We start from the raw sequence: 19447 nt of genomic DNA on the forward strand, positions 1-19447 counted from the left end.
CCACACATCCATAACCCCGCCCCCTAGCCCAGCCAAGCCCCATCCCCCAACACCCAGACTCCTCCCTGCTGAGCCTCAACTACCTTCACCTGGACCTCTCTGCAGAACCCCCCACAACGAGCTCCTGTTCATCCAGATCTCCCCACACTGGGATCCCACACCCAGCTGTCCTGAACCCAGATTGCCCCACACAGAACTGTCTCATCTCACATCTGGATCCCTCCATACTAACCCCTCTACACTTGGATCCTTCCAGGCTGAGCCTGCTTGCTCCAAACTTGGATCGGGGGCCAGGGCTGGGTATGTGTGTTAGATTTTGTTCCTCTTGCTTGCTAACTTGGTGCACCTGCTGTGGAGAGGAGAGTGTTTCTGGGACAAGCCCCAACTTTTGTTCTGTGTCAAGGTTGAATGCAGCTTCACTGCCGAATCTTTCCCCCAGTGGGGGGTGGGGGAAGGGTGCAGGGTGATCTCCCACATCTGTGCTGCCAGTGGCCTGTGCTCCCCACTGCCATGCTGGAGCCTCCACATTTCTTTATTGACAAAGTTTGCAGAATTTTAAAATATTTTGTGCAGAATTTTAAATTTTTTGGCACAGAATTCCCTCAGAATGAATTAGTTTGATGCTTCATCAAAGGAAAGTGGACATTTGCACCAGCATTTGTAATCAGAGCAGATTCCCCAAGCACTTTAGACAAACTCACTGGTAAGGATAAAACATTAAAATAAATTTATTAATTACAGAAAGGTAAATTTTAAGTGATTATAATTGGTAGGAGTAAAGGTCAGAGATAGTCACCTAAGAAAGAAAAAATAAACATGCATTCTAAATCCTAAACTTTCAGACTGAGCAAGATTTGAATCAAACAACTTTTCTCATCTCACTGGATGTTGCAGGTAGATTACAGTTCTGAATTCACAGGCCTGGACCAGTCTCTTCTGTTGAAGTTATCATCTTCTCAGTGTTCTTGTTGCTCCGGCATAGGTGGGGGAGGAGAAAGGCAAAAGCATGATGCCACTGTCCCCTATTTTATATCCTTAGTCCATGTGCCTAGAAGACACTAGCCCAAACATGTCCTGGTGTGCCTTGCTGAGTCACAGAGTTGAGCAATCCTCATTCTGTGGTGCTTGCACAACCACTTGCAGTTCCTTGATGTAGATGGGGTAATAGTCACCTGTCTTAGTGAAGCAGTAGAACCCACTTTGCCAGCAGAATGTGCTATCAGGGTAGGGTGTTTAGACAAACACTGTCAGCTTATAGTGCCTTTACTACATCATCCTGTTAAATGGTCTCTGCGAGGGGCTTAAAGCCTCCTTGCCTGTCCTTTCCTATTGATTTTTGCATCTGGTTTTCCTGGGTCCAGCAACCTCCTCTGCCTAATCTCATTTATGTCAGGACCATGGCCATTTCCTGGGTTGTGAGAGGAGAAGCCTGCATGGGTAAAGCTCTGAGTTCAGTTCATGCTTTCACTAAATACTCCTGTCCATATGTGACACACTGTACCTCAAAATAGCACCCTGTAACCTCCATATTCATGGTTCATATATGGTTGTGATATTACATAATAAGCATGCCATGTAAGATACCATATGAAAGGTCATAATCTGCTGAAACTGATTGTTCTCTCCAATTATGTATATCATTACTGTGTATGAATTTTTGAGATTTTGTTGTATGATTGTTACTGAAGTATGCTGTATGTTTGCTGGTGACATATGAAGGAGTTGATTTCCTGCCCCCCTGAGGAGGGCATTCAACAACCATTAATCAGCAGGGGATTTGTAATCAAGGGATTTACAATTCAATGACAGTTGTGCAAGCACCACACAATGGGGACTGCTCAACCCCATACTCAGTAGCACAAGATTATGCCAGGGGGCTTGCTCAACCCAGTGACTCTGGGCAAGTGTCTTCTAGGCATATGGACTAAAGATAATAAATAGAGACAATGGCATCATGCTTTTGCCTTTCTCCTCCCCCACCTATGCTGGAAGCAACAAGAACACTGACAAGATGACAACTTCAACTGAGAAGAGTGGTTGAGGGAGAGGTCTGTGTATTAAGAACTGTAACATCCAGTGGGTGAGAAAATTGCTTGATCTAAATACTGTAATAAGGTTTAAGATTTAGATTGTGCACTTATCTCTTATATTCTTTGGTAACTATCTCTGACCTTTTATGCCTATCACTTATAATCACTTAAATCTATATTTCTGTAGTTAATAAATCTGCTTTATACTTCAACCGTCGCTACTGGACCTTGTCTTTGAAAAACATGACACCATGTATGGTAGTTCCAAAGTGAGAGCTCGGATCTCTGAAACTTGTCCGGCCGTGGTGGTCACCAGGAAGGCTACTTTCCGAGAGAGATGTAAGTAGCAAGCAGGTTGCCAGTGGTTTGAACAGGGCTCCCATAAGCTTTGAATGGGCCAGGTTTAGGTCCCATGAAGGGGTGGGATTCCTGACCTGGAGATATACTCTCTGTAGGCCCTTGAGAAACCTGACTACCACGTTTGTGAGCAGACAGAACAGTTATTGATCTTGGGCTGGTACCACATGACAGAACAAGCAGTAATAGTCTCAAGTTGCAGTGGAGGAGGTTTAGATTGGATATTAGGAAAAGCTTTTTCACTAGGAGGGTGGTGAAGCACTGGAATGGGTTATCTAGGGAGGTGCTGGAATCTCCTTCCTTAGAGGTTTTTAAGGTCAGGCTTGACAAAGCCCTGGCTGGGATGATTTACTTGGGGATTGGTCCTGCTTTGAGCCAGGGAGTTGGTCTAGATGACCTCCTGAGGTCCCTTCCAACTCTGATATTCTGTGATTCTATAATCACTTCCTTACACCAGTCCATACTGTGAACCCCCCTCCCACCATTTCACAAGTGGTTATGTCATGCATAAATACATTGCATGGCAATAAACCCCTTACACCTCCCCAAGCTCTGAAATCCCCCCCTCCCCAAATCAATGAGCCCCATCCCTACCCAGCCCCCAGGAATATGCATGAAGGTGCTATTTTCCCTCTGCCATTGGCCCATGCACCTCCATAAAAGTGAGAGTACAAAGCATCCTGGGCTTCTGTTGCCCAGGTGCATCCAGCTCTAGCTGTAGTGGGTGCACTTTCTGGCTGAGTGTAGCAATTCAGTGACTACTCACTGTCATAAGTCCATTCAGGGGTAAATGACTCACCTATGCCTCCAACAGGCCACAGTGATGTGGCATCCAAATGGGTCTGTAAACGTCTCCAACGGGATTTCAGTCTGCCAAAAAACAACCATTCTACACCCACTCAGAGTGTAATTAAACTGTCTTTTTCCAGAATATCTTAAATCTGGATACAGGTTCGTAAGCCAAAGCAAAGGAGGGTATGCAGGGCCCCCCAGAATAACTGTGAGAGTAGTAACTCCATTTATGACACTGTCATTTGGTGGGAATAGTGTCCTAGCCTGTCCATGAATGTAGACCTCCGATTGGCAAAAAAAACCCTGTCATCATGAACTTTCCCAGTGCAACCTACATTGACATTCATAAATCTGTGTTCCACGAGGGCCTGCATAACTATAGAGTATTACAGTTTATGGGCTGCTCGTGCTCCTTGAGGAGAGCAAACTGTGAGTACATGAGTCCATCAGTGGCCCAGGTGCAGTTTGGAAACCCCATTCTCTCAAAGCCGGCAGTTACTTCAGGAGTATCTTTTATGCCTGCCACCGTGGGATAAACCACATACCTGATTGCCTCAGAAACCTCTGCAACCACTTTACTCACAGTTGACTTTCCAACACCAAAACTGGTTGGCAACGGACCTGTAGTAGTATGAGGTAGCCAACTTCCAGATAGGTATAGCAATCTGCTTCTGGACTGAGATGACTGATGTCATGTGTGTGTCTTTATGCTGGAGGGTTGGGGCAAGCTACTCACAAAGCTCCAGAAATGTAGCTTTCTTTGTGCAAAAGTTCTGGACTTGCTGCTGCTCATCCCAGGTCTGCAAGACAATGTGATCCCAGTAGTCTGTGCATATAGCCCTGCTTCAGAAGTGCTGATTTACATAGGGATTATCAATGGCTGTTATTAGTGTCATGAGCAACATCATGCCAATGTCTGCGTCCTCCTTCTGCTGCTCCAACATAAGCTCTGTCCGGTGCCTCTGGTGGGTCAGAAAATACCATCGAAATGTCCTCCAGTGTCTCATGGAAGTACTGCCCATTTCCTGACATAGACGTGAAGTGCAGGCAAGAGAATTTCTTCAGAAGGTGCCTCCTCCATGTTTCTGGCTCCTGCAGTTGGGAGCACACAGACCAAAATGACACCTCATCAGGATATGTTGACCAGCTGTTCAAACTTCTTGTAATGTGAAGGGTGGACAGTCAAGTTTTCCCACAGTGCACCAAGGTCAAAGGCTAGAGCAGCCACATTTTGGAAGGGCACTAGGAATCTTCTATGATTCTGTGATTTTAAGTCTGGGATATGATTGGTTTCACTTGAGTCTGCATGCTGTAGTGTGGACCCCAGAACCCTAGGCTTGAGCTCAGGTTTGAAAATTCTTAACGTAGGGTTAACAATCAGTGTAAATGTTCAAGCCCTGGATTCTCCAACCCAGCGTCATCTGACTTGAATCCCATAATCCTGGGCTTACATTGCAGTGTAGACATAGCAGTTAAACCCCTATGGCTTGCCCATATTAGCTGACTTGGGCTTGCCCAAGCTCCGAGTCCCCCCAAAGAGGGAAAGGTTCCAGCCCGAGCCCGAATGTCTACACCACAATTTTACAGTCCTGCGAGCCTGAGTCAGGTGACACAAGCCAACCACAAATGGTTAACTGCAGTTAGACATACCCTTAGGGATCCAATCAAAGGTACTATGCTTTTCCTTAATGATTTGGTACAGCTCAGAATAAGAACAGATCTTTTTGTTGTCACTAAGCCATTCAGCAACCACTGTCTCTTCTAAGGAATTGAGGATTGGCAAAGTAAGCCCCCTGTTGTTCTGATTTTTCTTAGTGAGAGCTTTAGCAGAAGAGTCAGAACCCTCGGTTTTCCCCATCTGAATCTCCAGCCCTTATTTACCTTACTGATGAACTTATTTATATCTTTTGTGACAGACCCAGGCCAGTGGGGTGCAAGAATCTGGTAGAGGGGAAATATACTGGTCACTGGGTGAGTAGTTTTCTGTTCCCTGAGAGACCAGAGCAGGGTCTGCACTAGAGTAGTCAGGAACTTGCTAGAACCAATTAAGGCAGACAGGCTGATTAGAACACCTGCAGCCAATCAAGGCAGGCTAATCAGGGCACCTGGATTTTAAAAGGAGCTCTCTCCAGTCAGATTGGGAGGAGCCAGAGGAGAGGAAGTGCGTGTGAGGAGCTGGGAGCAAGAGACACAAGGAGCTGAGAGTGAGAGGGTGTGCTGCTGGAGGACCAAGGAGCACAAGCGTTATCAGACACCAGGAGGAAGGTCCTGTGGTGAGGATAAAGAAGGTGTTTGGAGGAGGCCTTGGGGAAGTAGCCCAGGGAGGTGTAGCTGTTACACAGCTGTTACAAGAGGCATTATAGACAGCTGCAAATCCATAGGGTCCTGGGTTGGAACCCGGAGTAGAGGGTGGGCCCGGGTTCCCCCCAAACCTCCCAACTCCTGATCAGACACAGGAGGAGTTGATCCAAACTGTGGGGAAGATTACTGAGGTGAGCAAATCTGCCGGTAAGCGCAGGACCCACCAAGGTAGAGGAGGAACTTTGTCACAACTGGTGTGAGGAGTGGGATCTTGGTGTGCACAGCGCTGCAGAAGGAGGAGGTTGATTTAAAAAAAAAAAAAAGTAGAGGGTTTATTTTTTTCACCACAATGGAAGACTTAGTGCGGGCTACGGCGGCCCAGCAGGAGGCTACCCATGTCCAGGCAGCTGCCCAACAGGAGGCAGTGCAGCTGCAGCAAGAGAGTAATAGCCTGCTGATGGACCAGGCTTCTCAAGACCAAGCTATGTTGCGAGAACTGGTAAACCAGGTAAAGACCCTTACAGAGCTGAACCATGGCCATGATAGGACGCAGTTCATTCGGGCCAGCCATTGGCTGCAGAAAATGATGTGAGAGGATGATGTAGAGGCATACCTTCTGGCCTTTGAGAGGACAGCCCTACTTATAACTAAATACAACTTATTTGAAAACCTGGAGTGAGGTACTGAGTTAGAGTCCCTGAGAGATGAGTCAGGTAAAGGAGGAGGTGTCTCTGGAGGCTTTCTTAACTCTAATGGGTGCCTTTTTTCCGGGGGAGGTGATGAGAAGAACAGATCATTTTGAGGAGTTACTCAATTCGTAGGTAGGAGACCTATTCCCAGGAGTCTTCAGGATGGCTGGAAGAAGATTGACTGGGCAGAAGAACCGGGAGTGAGGGCTCTCTAACATCTTAATGTGACCATGTTATCAGCATCTCACTGCATGTTATCAGCATCTCACATGAGTCCCTAGGCAGACAAACATCAGGGAAGGGAACATTCTTGAGAGGCTGGGACTTACTGGTATAGAGAGCAGCATAGTCAGATTTGGGCACGCCAATGGAGTGATGGGGTGGTGGGTTCTTCATCTAAAATGTCCTTGAGGTAGGGTTCTGCCACATCACTAATCCCTGTGGTCAGGGTCTGGAGTTGCCAGTGGGGGATGGAAAGGAAGGAGGGAGCAGAACAGTAAAAAGCAGGACTTCAGCTAAAATCTCACAGGGTTAGCAGCCCAAATCCTCTAAGCAAAACTGTTATGAAGTTCATTGTAGCACAAAAGCAACAAGACTGGTGCTGTAATACTGTTCTGGGTTTACATGTGATGATCCTGGAAGGTGCTAAAATCTTGAGTCTATTAGCAGGTTTTGTGGCACTGGCTAAAACAACAGCCTCTAGGCTAAGGAATTCCTGCTGCATTTGAGAATGGGGAATGCTTCTGAGGTTTAGAGTATTGTCACTGCTGACTGATGTCTTTGTTCAGCACAATGCCACAAACTAAAAATAACCAATCTAAAGAAACTTAAATTTGATATTGTTTTCCTATAATCTAGGTTAAATGATATGTGGACGATTGGCCTACAGGATAGAGAGCTAACATGCTGGGAAGAGGTAAGCTCTGAATCACAACAATACAGCACTTCCTCTTGGTGTTTTTACATAATTTTACGTTTTCTATTTCATTTCAGATTGTATTGTTTCCTCAGAGTGTAATTTCATACATACTTAGCAGGAAACTGAATATTTCTTTGTTTCTGCTGTGTGCAGATTTGATTTCAGCTTCAGTTTTTTCTTTCAGTTGGGAAAACCAGGTATGGTTAGAACCTTTGTGTACATCTAGTCTGATCATCTGCATAGCACAGACCAGAGAGTTTCACCAGTGATTCCTGCATCCGGCTCATAACTTCTGGTTGAGCCTAGAGCAGATTTTCTCAAAGATATGCAGGAATCACTTGGTGAAATTCTCTGGCCTGTGCTATAAGACACATAGTCCTGCCCTAGTTTTAAAACTTCAGGTGATGAAGAATCCATGACATCTGTAGATATATTGTTCCAATGGTCAATTATTGTTACTAGTAAAAATGTACATCTTCTTTTTTGCCTGAATTTGTCTAGATTTAGCTTCCAGCTGTTGGATCTTGTTATGCTTTTGTCTGCTAGATTACAGCCCTTCTTTCCATGTGGATATTTATAGACTGTGAACAAGTCACCTCTTAATCCTTTCTTGGATAAACTAAATTTACTGAGCTTCTGTAATATCTAACTCTAAGGGTATGTCTACACTACAAAATTATGTTGATTCTATAGAAGTTGATTTTTAGATATCAGTTTTATATAGTTGATTGCGTATGTGCGCACTATGCGCATTAAGTTGGCAGAGTGTGTCCTCGCTACCATGGCTAGCATTGACTTATGGAGCGGTGCACTGTGGGTAGCTATCCCACCGTTCCCGCAGTCTCCGCTGCCCATTGGAATTCTGCGTTAGCTCCCAGTGCCTGATGGGACAAAAACATTGTCGCAGGTTGTCACGGAGTGTGGGGGAGTCCGGACCTGCACCCTTCTTCCTGGGACCCACAGTGACTTTTAGCCAGACAGTAAAACAGAAGGTTTATTGGACAACAGGAACACAGGTTACAGCAGAGCTTGCAGGCACAGTCAGGACCCCTCCATCAAGTCCTTCTGGGCTTTCAGGGTGCTTGGATCCTAGCTAGGATACCTTGAATTCTGCCCACACGGCCCCAAACCCAAACTCAAAACTGCTTCCCTCCTGCCACTCCTTTCCTTTGTCCTCCTTCCCGGGCAAAGGTGTTGACCTTTCCCCTCCCTTACCTAGCTCAGGTTACAGGCTCCGGTATCGTCCATCTCCTAAAGTCCTCCCCTGCTCTCCCATTCCCCACACAGACAGCCCCTACTCCATCACACAGGTAGTTTTGGGTACATGTCGTCAGTCACCTCTCCTCCGTGAAAGCAACATCAGATAATCGTTTCGCGCCAGACACCAGGATGATTAGAAGAGCACAGCAAGGTGTGCTACACATCAGAGAGGCTTTGAAATCAGTTTCATGACTGGCCAGGCTTCAGTATGACAGTTGCGTGTGTTTCTCCTTGATGCAAACCTGCCCCCTTTGTTGATTTTAATTCTCTGTATGCCAACTACCCTCCCCCCTTCAGAATAAAGTAACCATTGTTTTGAAACCATTCTTTCTTTATTAATTTAAAAAAAAAAAAAGATAACGGACAAGGTAGCCAGGGTAGGGTGGGGGAGGAGAGAAGGACAAGGCCACATTGCTTATTGTAGCCACACTACAAATCAAATTGTTTGAATGACAGCCTTCTGTTGCTTGGGCCATCCTCTGGAGTGGAGTGGCTGAGTGCCCGGAGCCTCCCTTTCCTTCCTCCCTGCGCATTCTTGGGCATCTGGCTGAGGAGGCTATGGAACATGGGGAGGAGGGTAGGCGGTTATACAGTGGATGCAGTGAGGGTCTGTGCTTTTGCTGGCTTTCCTGCAGCTCCAACAGACGCTTGATCATGTCCATTCGCTCCCCTATTAGCCTCAGCATCGCGTCCTGCCTCCGCTGTTTGCGCTCACTTAATTCTTTGCTGTCCCCTGTCACTGAATGCCTCCATGCATTTAGCCCTATCAGTGTGGGAGGACTGCATGAGCTCGGAAAACATGTCGTTGCGAGTGCGTTTTTTTGCCTTCTAATCTGCAATAACCTCAGGGACAGAGATGATAGGGGAGCATAGAAACATTCTACACTCTACGATTCTAGGGGTACTGCAGGGTCACCTGTGCTGCTGAGTTCACCACGCTGACCAAACAGGAAATGAAATTCAAAAGTTCCTGGGGCTTTTCCTGTGTACCTGACTAGTGCATCGGAGTTCAAAGTGCTGTCCAGAGCGGTCACAATGGAGCACTCTGAGATAGCTCCCGGAGCTCAATACCGTCAATTTGCAGCCACGTTACCCCAAATTCGACCTGGCAAAGTCAATTTTAGCGCTACTCCCCTTTCTGAGAAGGAGTACAGCAGTCGATTTTAAGAGCCCTTTAGGTCGACGGAACGAGGTTGGTTGTGTGGACGCATTCATTTTTAAATCGACCTAACATGGTTAAATTCGACCTAACTCTGTAGTGTAGACCAGGCTTAAGACAGTTTTCCAGACCTCTACTCATTCTTGTAGTATTTTCTGACCCCAGTTGAATTTGTCAGCCTCTTTTTTTTTTTTTTTTTGAATTAAGTGAGGACACCAGAACTGGACAACAAATCCGTGGAATGCTGGGAAAGTTCAAGAGGTTTAGTATTTAAAGGTATAAAGAGGATGGTCTAGGTAATTATAGGCCACTTAGCTTGACATTGATCCTGGGTCAAATAATGGAAAAGCTGATAGAAGATGCAGTCACTAAAGATTTAAAGGATGGCAGTGTAATTAATGCCAATCCACATGGTTTGACAGAAATTAAGTTGTGTCAAACAAACATGTTTTTTTATGAGATTACAAGTTTCATTGGCAAAGGCAGTTCTATTGACATATTTAGATTTCTGTAAGGGAGAAGTGACTTTAGACTACTCCGTATTCTGATATTAAAAAAAGCAATACACAAAATGAAGAAAGCACACTAGATGGGTTAAGTAATGGCTGACTGATAGATATAAAAGTAATTATAAATGGAGAATCACCATTCTGTGCTGGCATTTCTAGTGGAGTTCCCTAAGAATCTCTTCTTGGCCCAATGCTATTCAATATTTTTATCAATGACTGTAATGGTCCTTTCTTGGGGAGCATGGCCTAGTGATCACGGCTGCAACTCCTGACTGCCAAGGGGGTTTGTGAGAATTCCTGAATGGCAAACAGGAAGGGGGATCAGTTGATTCCAATGACACAGGTCTTCTGACATAAAGATTTTTAGCATCTGCTTCAGGGTTCAGTTTAAGTGTTCAACCAGGCCATCCATTTGCAGATGATAAACTGACACAGACTTGTTTCATCAAGCTGGACATGAAGTTTGTGTCTTGGTCGGTGAGAATCTCCTTGGGAATGCTTACTTGAGCAAAGACTTTCAGTAGTTCCATGGCAATAGTCTTTGCATTGGTGTTATGTAGTGGGATTGCCTCAGGATAGCGAGTAGCATATTCGACTATCACCAATAGGTGTTTGTATCTGGTGGCACTTTTTTCCAGGGGGCCAACAAGGTCTATACCAATGCATTTGAAGGGGACATTGATGATGAGAGGGGCTTTCACCTCAACATTTGGCTCAACTAGCTAGTGTTCAAGGCAAGAGTTGCATAAGTTTGTAACTTCTTGATGTACGCCAAGTCAGAAGAAGTGGTCTAAGATCTGGGCCAAAGTTTTCTTCTGTCCAAGGTGACCTGCAGAGGAGATGGCATAGGCCAGTCGCATGACTTCTCATCAATGCGACCGAGGGATGAGGAGTTGTGACCGAATTTTTCCCATCCGATGGACTTTGAGGGTATTGCGCAGCCTGGTGGGGATCTACAACCTCACTTTTAACCACTGGAAGTTGTTCATATGCATGGCTCAAGGTCTCATCTTCCCTCTGGTCCTTCATGAAATCAGTCTCTTGGGTCAGTAAGTCCCTTTCCTAGAGTGAGGTTTGTAATGTCTCCTCATTAGGAGGATCTTCTGGCAGCACTTCCTCTTGGCTGGAACCCCCTGCCCTGGGGACCCGCTCCTAATCTACTCCAGCCAGTGTCACGTGCTGGGGTTCCCTGCCTACTCTGGTTCCCTTGGGTGCTTCCTCCGGGTTCCCGGGAGCAGGTCTACATCCCCTCAATATGTCAGAGAAGTGTTCCCAATCCTGACCCAAGATAACGTGGTAGGCTAGGGTTGGGGCTAGCCCTACTATGAGGGAGGCTTAGTATTCTCCCCTGTGGTGACCTCTACCTAGGGCACTGGGATATGGTTTAATATCCCTATAAATGCACTGCAGGAAGATGGTCTTCCTGGGGGGTTCAGGGTAGGGGACCAGGTCATCCCAGACCAGAGTTTGCTCACACAGAGTTTACTACCTCGGTGCCATTTATTTGTACAGGAACTGTTACCTTTGCTGGGGTGTGCTTCCAGGCGCAGCTCTCTAGCATCCATACTTGCCCAGAGTTGCATTCCATATAGGGGCATTCCTGATAATGGTGTCCCTGATGCCCACAGGAGAAACAGGTCCCCATGTTTAGCCCCAGGACTGCTGGTTGGGAACTGGGCCTCTCGGGATGTCTTCCCCCAGATGCTTGGTCCCCTCACCCTTCCTGGCTTATGGGTGGGGAAGTCGCGTAGGGATCTCAGGTTTTATGTTTGGGCCGAGGTTGGAGGGACTGGGGTTTCTCCTGGGTTCCCAGCCCTGGTCTTGAGGGCTGGCTGGGCCCCTGATAGGCTGCAGCACTCTGTGTAGCTTCTGTCTTCCCTGGCTGGCTTCCCCCTTCTGTCGAGGGATATCTCTGATGTCAAGCAGCGGCTCAAATGTGGGAGTTAGAGCTGTCTCAGCTGCCAGATAGTTTTCCATCAGTCACACAGCACAGGTAAGTGACTCTGGTCGATGTCTGAGCACCTAGTCCCTGCCCCTGTTTGGGAGGATTTGGTCAAACTGCTCCACCAGGATGAGTTCGGCCAGCTCTACTCCAGGCCGCCCTTCTGGCTTTAGTCACCTCCAACATAGATCTCACAGTTTCTAGGTGACAACCCGGGGTTGAACCCCTGGAGGGTACCTCTCCCTGTGGAACCTCTGGCAGAAGGTTTCCTCGGTAATGTTGAGGTAGACCAAGATGGCCACTCTGACTTGAGGGTAGTCTTGGGTGGTCTCTGCATCCAGTCCTTGGTTTACGGGCTGTGCTGGTCAGGGGCCATTAGGCAGCTGTCGCCACTTGCTCAAATGTCATCAGAAAAATCTCAGGATCATCCTCAGGGCCCATCTTTGTGAGCTTCATGGGTACTGGTGGGGTTCCTGGACTTGGTTCCAGGCCCCCCAATGGAGAAGTTCCAGGGGACCCTTAGAGCTTCATTAACGCCACAACTTGTACTAACCTTTGCTGCTGTTCCTGTTTCTGGGCTCCTAAGTCCTGAACAAGTTGCTGTTGCTGGGCGGCCATTTGCTGCAGGAGCTGTTGCTGTTGCTCTGCCTGCTGCTGCTGGTTCTCAGTCATCCATTTCAGCAACCATTCTGACTCCATCTCTGATGGCCTACGAGCCTGTGGTATTCTACATTCAGGTGGATTGGCTGCCGAGGTCAGTCAGTTTCCCCTTTTCTCAGGGATGGGGTGTTTCCTACATTCTCCACCAATTTGTAACAGACCTCTCTTGGGAAGTGTGGCCTAATGGTCATGGCTGCCACTCCTGACTGCCAAGGGGGTTGTGGGGAAGGGAGCCTGAGCCCTCCTACTCCACTGGACTCCAACCCAGAGCCCTTTGGGCTACCAGTAGTCTGACAATTAAGTCTGCTTAAGACTGTCTTCCCTGGGCTTCTTCCTCTTGTCCACCCCCTCGGGGTCAGCTTGGTCCAAGGCTTTCCTATGGTGGGGAACCAAACCACAATAAGTAAAGGGGGCTACCAAAGTCCAACGTCGAGAGGATACTTCCCTTGCTAGTTGTCTTTGGAGTGGGTCCTCTCTTCACTCAGGAAGGGCCCTTTTGGGCAGCTATGTCAGACACTTAGGCTTCCCTCTGCTCTGCTCTGCAGGAGCTGTGGGCTGCAGGTCTGCTAATCTCCAGCTCTGCCTCCCAAATGAGTTAATTCCCTGCCTTTTAATTCCTCCAGCAGATGAAGCATTTGTTGTAGGTGTGTTGGGGCAAGGCTGGGTGAGCCCAAAATGACCCCTTAGCCCCTTGTTGCCCAGTGTGGGGTTTGTACATATCATCACAATAAGAACATAACATAAGAACAGCCGTACTAGGTCAGACCAAAGGTCCATCTAGCCCAGTATCCTGTCTACTGACAGTGGCCAATGCCAGGTGCCCCAGAGAGAGTAAACCTAACAGACAATGATCAAGTGATCTCTCTCCTGCCATCCATCTCCACCCTCTGACAAACAGAGGCTAGGGACACCATTCCTTACCCATCCTGGCTAATAGCCATTTGTGGACTTCACCACCACGAATTTATCCAGTTCTCTTTTAAATGCTGTTATAGTCCTAGCCTTCACAACCTCCTCAGGTAAGGAGTTCCACAAGTTGACTGTGCGCTGCGTGAAAAACTTCCTTTTATTTGTTTTAAATCTGCTGCCTATTAATTTCATTTGGTGACCCCTAATTCTTGTATTATGGGAATAAGTAAATAACTTTTCCTTATCCACTTTCTCCACATCACTCATGGTTTTTATATACCTCTATCGTATCCCCCCTTAGTCTCCTCTTTTCCAAGCTGAAGAGTCCTAGCCTCTTTAATCTTTCTTCGTATGGGACCCTCTCCAAACCCCTAATCATTTTAGTTGCCCTTTTCTGAACATTTTCTAGTGCCAGTATATCTTTTTTGAGGTGAGGAGACCACATCTGTATGCAGTGTTTGAGATGCGGGCGTACCGTTGATTTATATAAAGGCAATAATATATTCTCAGTCTTATTCTCTGTCCCCTTTTTAATGATTCCTAACATCCTGTTTGCTTTTTGACCGCCTCTGCACACTGCATGGACATCTTCAGAGAACTATCCACGATGACTCCAAGATCTTTTCCCTGACTTCTTGTAGCTAAATTAGCCCCCATCATATTGTATGTATAGTTGGGGTTATTTTTTCCAATGTGCATTACTTTACATTTATCCACATTAAATTTCATTTGCCATTTTGTTGCCCAGTCACTTAGTTTTGTGAGATCTTTTTGAAGTTCTTCACAGTCTGCTTTGGTCTTAACTATCTTGAGCAGTTTAGTATCATCTGCAAACTTTGCCACCTCACTGTTTACTCCTTTCTCCAGATCATTTATGAATAAGTTGAATAGGATTGGTCCGAGGCCTGACCCTTGGGGAACACCACTAGTTACCCCTCTCCATTTTGAGAATTTACCATTAATTTCTACCCTTTGTTCCCTGTCTTTTAACCAGTTCTCAGTGCATGAAAGGACCTTCCCTTTTATCCCATGACAGCTTAATTTACATAAGAGCCTTTGGTGAGGGACCTTGTCAAAGACTTTCTGGAAATCTAAGTACACTATGTCCACTGGATCCCCCTTGTCCACATGTTTGTTGACCCCTTCAAAGAACTCTAATAGATTAGAATTCCCAGAAGAAAATAAAAAAATGCTGGTAAAGAAGGATTGACAGGTCAGTTCTACTGAGTGATCTGGATTGCTTGGTTAATCTGGATTCACCTGAACAACATGTGTTTTTTATACAGCTAAATGCAAGGTCATATATCTAGGAACCAATAATGAAGATCACTCTTACAGGAATTGGGGCTGGGCCCATATTTTGGAAAGCAGTGACTCAGAAAATGAGTTAGTGGTCAGGTGGATAATTATCATGTCCTCCCATTTTGATGAGGCACCTAAGAGAGCCAATCTGTATAAGCTTTCATTTATGCACTGAATGATAAATTGTTGAATAGCCAGCTCAACTTGGTCTGTGAAGTCAACTTGCCTTACCTAAAAATGTGTAAGTAGGCACACGGAAAGGCAAAATTTACCAAACTGGGATTACCAAGCCTGTCCATTTGCTCTGGTCTGATTTGGTTTGCAAACTGTAGTTTTTTTTATACATTTTACAACTAACTATGTAACTTATTATCCAATCACTAGCAAAGAGGAACTATGGTTTAAACATTCTGTTGTGCATTATATTTCCATGAAAACAACTTTGACCAATACAACTGAATATAAGCAGAAAACATGTTTTTGCTAACTACTTCATTTTGCCCTTTTGCTGCTGGAACTTTTATTCACCTACAACACTTATCCCTTGTGGTTTTTAGCATAGTAGAAAAACAACTTAAAATAGGTTATGAGAGAATATTATGTTCTTTTACTTTAAAACAATCAAACTAGTAAATTTCCACAGTGTGTGTGTCTCTCTCTCTCAAGGTTACTTGCAAGGCTTTATGGGAGTTCTTTAGTGTAGTTGTAATATATGCTTAAGCTTTAGGCCTTATGTGTCAACATGCAATATTTTGATGTATAAACAAGGGTATGTTGAATAGAAGAGTGTATTGACTAGAAGTAAGTGAGGTGTTATTACTATCGTATGATGGCATTAATGGATACTCTCTCCAGCTCTGGTATGCGTGCTGTCAAAAGATAGTTGTCCTTCCAAGCTTGTTAATAAAATATCTTGGAAGCTATGTTAAATCATGTGTTTAAGATTGTGACACTGGCAGACCAGGTTGCAGCTCATGACACTGACACATGCATAGTTGGAAATCAGTCTGGCTCCCCTGTGTGTTAGCATTGTTAAAATAGATACTAAGTTTATAAGACTGTGCTTACTGTTTGGACTTTATGAAATGCTAGTGAGTTGCTGCCTGCATTAATCTCACTTATAATAGCTGTATCCCACGTTATAAGGTAATATTTAAGTGTGTGCTTTGTAACTATAAAAGTGTTTGCTGTGGAACTGGAAGCCCCCCAGTCAGCAGAGCAGCATTACCAAGTGTGAAATTCTAGTTTACCATAAGAGGTGTCACTTCCTGCCCAACAAAAGAAGACCTATAGACAACAGACAAACCATTGTGAAACATCAGTGGAAAAATACTTTGTTGCTCTCCCCGCGTGAAGAGGGGATGTGCACAACCCTCATCCCATCACAGTTTGAACTCCAGGGGAAGGGAATAAAAATCCTTGACCAGAAGGAGCTATATCACTATGCTGCCTGGAATTTGGAGAGGGTGACATTTCTAAGCATAAACAAAGGATCTCCAAGCTGCTTAGCTTTGGTTAGCCCTAAAGGATATATAAAGCTTGCACTTTACAGCAGCTTCTGTTACTTTTTGGAACCTAAGACTGTAGCTCATTTGTGTGTGTGTTAGTTAACTTGCTTTAACCTTGTAAATAACCCTTTTTTGGTTTTCCCTCTAATTAATAAATATTTAGTTAGTTTATTATAGCATTGGCTACAAGTGTTGTCTTTGGTGAGAGGTCTACTATGCACTTGACTGGAGTAAGTGACTGGTCCTTTGAGACTGGGAGTAACCTGAATGTTATTGTGCTTTTTGGTATCGGGGACTATCTGTCAAAAAGGAAAGTTTGCTTCAGTGGCAAGATAGACTGAAGTAAACCAAGGGAACTGTTTGTAACTCCATGTTAAGATTGTTATAGTGCTTGAGGAGTTCACACCTGATACTTGGTTGGTGAAATATAATTATGGAACACACAAACAATTAGGGTCTTGTGCCCTGCTTCTTAACAGTCTGCCCTGAGGTTGGCACTCACGGCTGTGAGCCACTCCAGACACTTGATTCAGATCTTTAACTAATCTCCAACTATTAGAGATCAAGATGAGACCTAATGTGGGGGGCTGACTATCTCATATTTGCCTACTGTGTTTTTTTTATATCCTACTCTTAAGTATCTGGATCATCTGATTCTGGCCACTCTAGGAGACAGGATACTGGACTAGATAGCTGGACCTGAGGTCTGATCCAGCTTGCAGTTCTTATGTCTCCTCCAAACCCTTTACGTAGATATTGGCTTAAGCCCTGAAATATGAGTTTTAACAGATGCTGCTAAGAGGAGAGTTTCAGAGGGTGTAGCTGCAGACTCCATACTTGAAGGTAATGGGACTTGATGTGACTGGCGCATTTGGTCAGTCTATGGGTTGTCTGCATAGCTGCCCCTGAATAAGCAGCTGAGACAGATCTGTGTGTTGGTGCCTTGGTAAAGCCATGAGGCTCTGACCCTTGGAACTTTGTTCAGCCCCACTTTTTGACCTTTCTGAGTGGTTAATCTCTCCTTGGTGGTGAGGAGCAGAACTGAGCTGAGCTAAACAAAGAGACTTGGTATAAAAAGTCATTTGCTAGGTCAACTTCAGAGAGACAAACAGAGGCAACTATCAGAAGAGTTTTGAGGTCACTTTAGAGAGACTCTCCTTCAAAGTTCAGCTCTACATGTGATTTCAGGATCGTGAGCAATGAAACAGTGATCATGACTTGAAACAGATGTGCCATGTTTTTTTTCCTTCCTGACATCAGAAGGGATTTCCTATGCATGGAGAGTAAGTTAGTGGCTGTGCTGGAGGAAAAAATTCTTGGATTGGAGGGGGAAGTAGATGCTACTGATAATTAGAGGAGCTGAGGAGTTTCTAGGCAGCCTGGTTCAGGAAATATCAGTGCCCCAGGATCAAAGAAGAAAGTTGCTGGCCACCAAAAAGTTTGAAAGAGAGAAAATTAGATAAGACATCTGGTAGTTCATAACCACCAGAGGCAAGCGATCATGTCAGCATTCTTCACGGCTGGAGACAGACGAGGATGAGCAGGCTATAACTACCAGAGAGAAGAGCACCGGAGGAATTCCATACAGCTAGAAGTTTGCTATCGATACCAGGTCCTCAGTGTGGAAAGTGTGGAAGATACCTCTCAAGATACAGATGGTCCAAGGCAATGGAGAAATGTATGGGACATCCCTGTGGATGGCAGCTCAGCCCGACCTGTAAGAAAAGCAAGCTTGTCCACAAATAGTTGTCCACCTGTTCATGGAAGACAGATGATCCTTGTTGGGGATTCAATGCTTACATGAATAGAAAGAACGTTCTACAAGGAACAGGCAGAGAACAGGACAGTATGCTGCCTTCCTGGAACAAAGACATGAGACATCACTCTAAGATTGGATAGATTTCTGAAGTTGATGGGCAAAGATCCATTGGTGTTGGGTCATATTGGCACTAATGACACTGCATTGTGGGATATCTGGCAGATAATGGATGAGTTCAGGTAACTTGGAAGCATGCTGAAGAAGCAGCAATCTTCTGGTTTCCGTCACTCATGAGTAAGGCTAAGATTTTTTCACTCATATTTTTAGTAAAAGTCACAGGTCACGGGCTTCCGTTAATTTTTCTTTATTGCCCGTGAACTTGTATAAAAGGACCTAGGGGTTACAGTAGACGAGAAGCTGGATATGAGTCAATAGTGTGCCCTTGTTACCAAGAAGGCTAACGGCATTTTGGGCTGTATAAGTGGGAGTATTGCCAGCAGATCGAGGGATGTGATCATTCCCTTCTTTTTGGCATTGGTGAGACCTCATCTGGAATCCTGTGTCCAGTTTTGGGCCCCACACTACAAGAAGGATGTGGAAAAATTGGAAAGAGTCCAGCAGAGGGCAACAAAAATGATTAGGGGGCTGGAGCACATGACTTATGACCGGGGTCGGCAACCTTTCAGAAGTGATGTGCCCAGTCTTCATTTATACACTCTAATTTAAGGTGTATCATGCATCTGAGGAAGTGGGTATTCACCCACGAAAGCTCATACTCCAAAACGTCTGTTAGTCTATAAGGTGCCACAGGATTCTTTGCTGCTTCTAATTTAAGGCTTCATGTGCCAGTAATACATTTTAACATTTTTTAGAAAATCTGTCTATAAGTCTATAATATATAACCAAACTACTGTTATATGTAAAGTAAACAAGGTTTTCAAAATGTTTCAGAAGCTTTATTTAAAATTAAATTAAAATGCAGATCTTATCAGTTTAGTGTGATCCTTGCCCTGGCTGAGTTTTCCAGTGTCTGGCACGTATTTGGATACTTTAAGCTGCACAAGGGCTTCTGAGTGATCAGTTGTTAACCGGCTCTGAGAGGGACAGAGGACAGATTTCATGTGTGAAAATACCTGTTCACACAGGTATGTGGATCCAAATGCTGAAAGCATTGCAAACGTAATTTTCTTCAAACAGTTACATTTCACTGGCAGGGATGTCCAGCAGGTCAGAATAGAGGCCCCGTGATCTCTCTCAGTAGCTTCAAGTGCGCTCCGCAGATCCACAAACTTTGATGTCCACAATTCTGAGCTTTTTAACTGAATGAGTTGCATTTTGAAATCTTCAACAC

At 45.1% G+C, this 19447-nt stretch overlaps 1 protein-coding gene across 11 annotated transcripts in view; it reads left to right on the forward strand.

The window, feature by feature from the left end:
* LZTR1 (leucine zipper like transcription regulator 1) overlaps positions 1-19447 on the forward strand; it is a 261156-nt gene that overhangs the window by 75553 nt on the left and 166156 nt on the right. For all 11 annotated transcript variants that reach the window (XR_007774752.1, XM_050956118.1, XM_050956120.1 and 8 more), the window contains one exon: positions 7028-7085. Coding sequence is in view for 10 of the 11 variants with exons in the window: in XM_050956118.1 (XP_050812075.1) it covers positions 7028-7085 (58 nt within the window). In the remaining variant the exon portion in view is untranslated. The remainder of the gene's footprint in view (positions 1-7027; positions 7086-19447) is intronic.

The sequence above is a fragment of the Gopherus flavomarginatus genome, chromosome 5, assembly GCF_025201925.1.
Source record: "Gopherus flavomarginatus isolate rGopFla2 chromosome 5, rGopFla2.mat.asm, whole genome shotgun sequence".
Lineage (NCBI taxonomy): Eukaryota > Metazoa > Chordata > Testudines > Testudinidae > Gopherus > Gopherus flavomarginatus.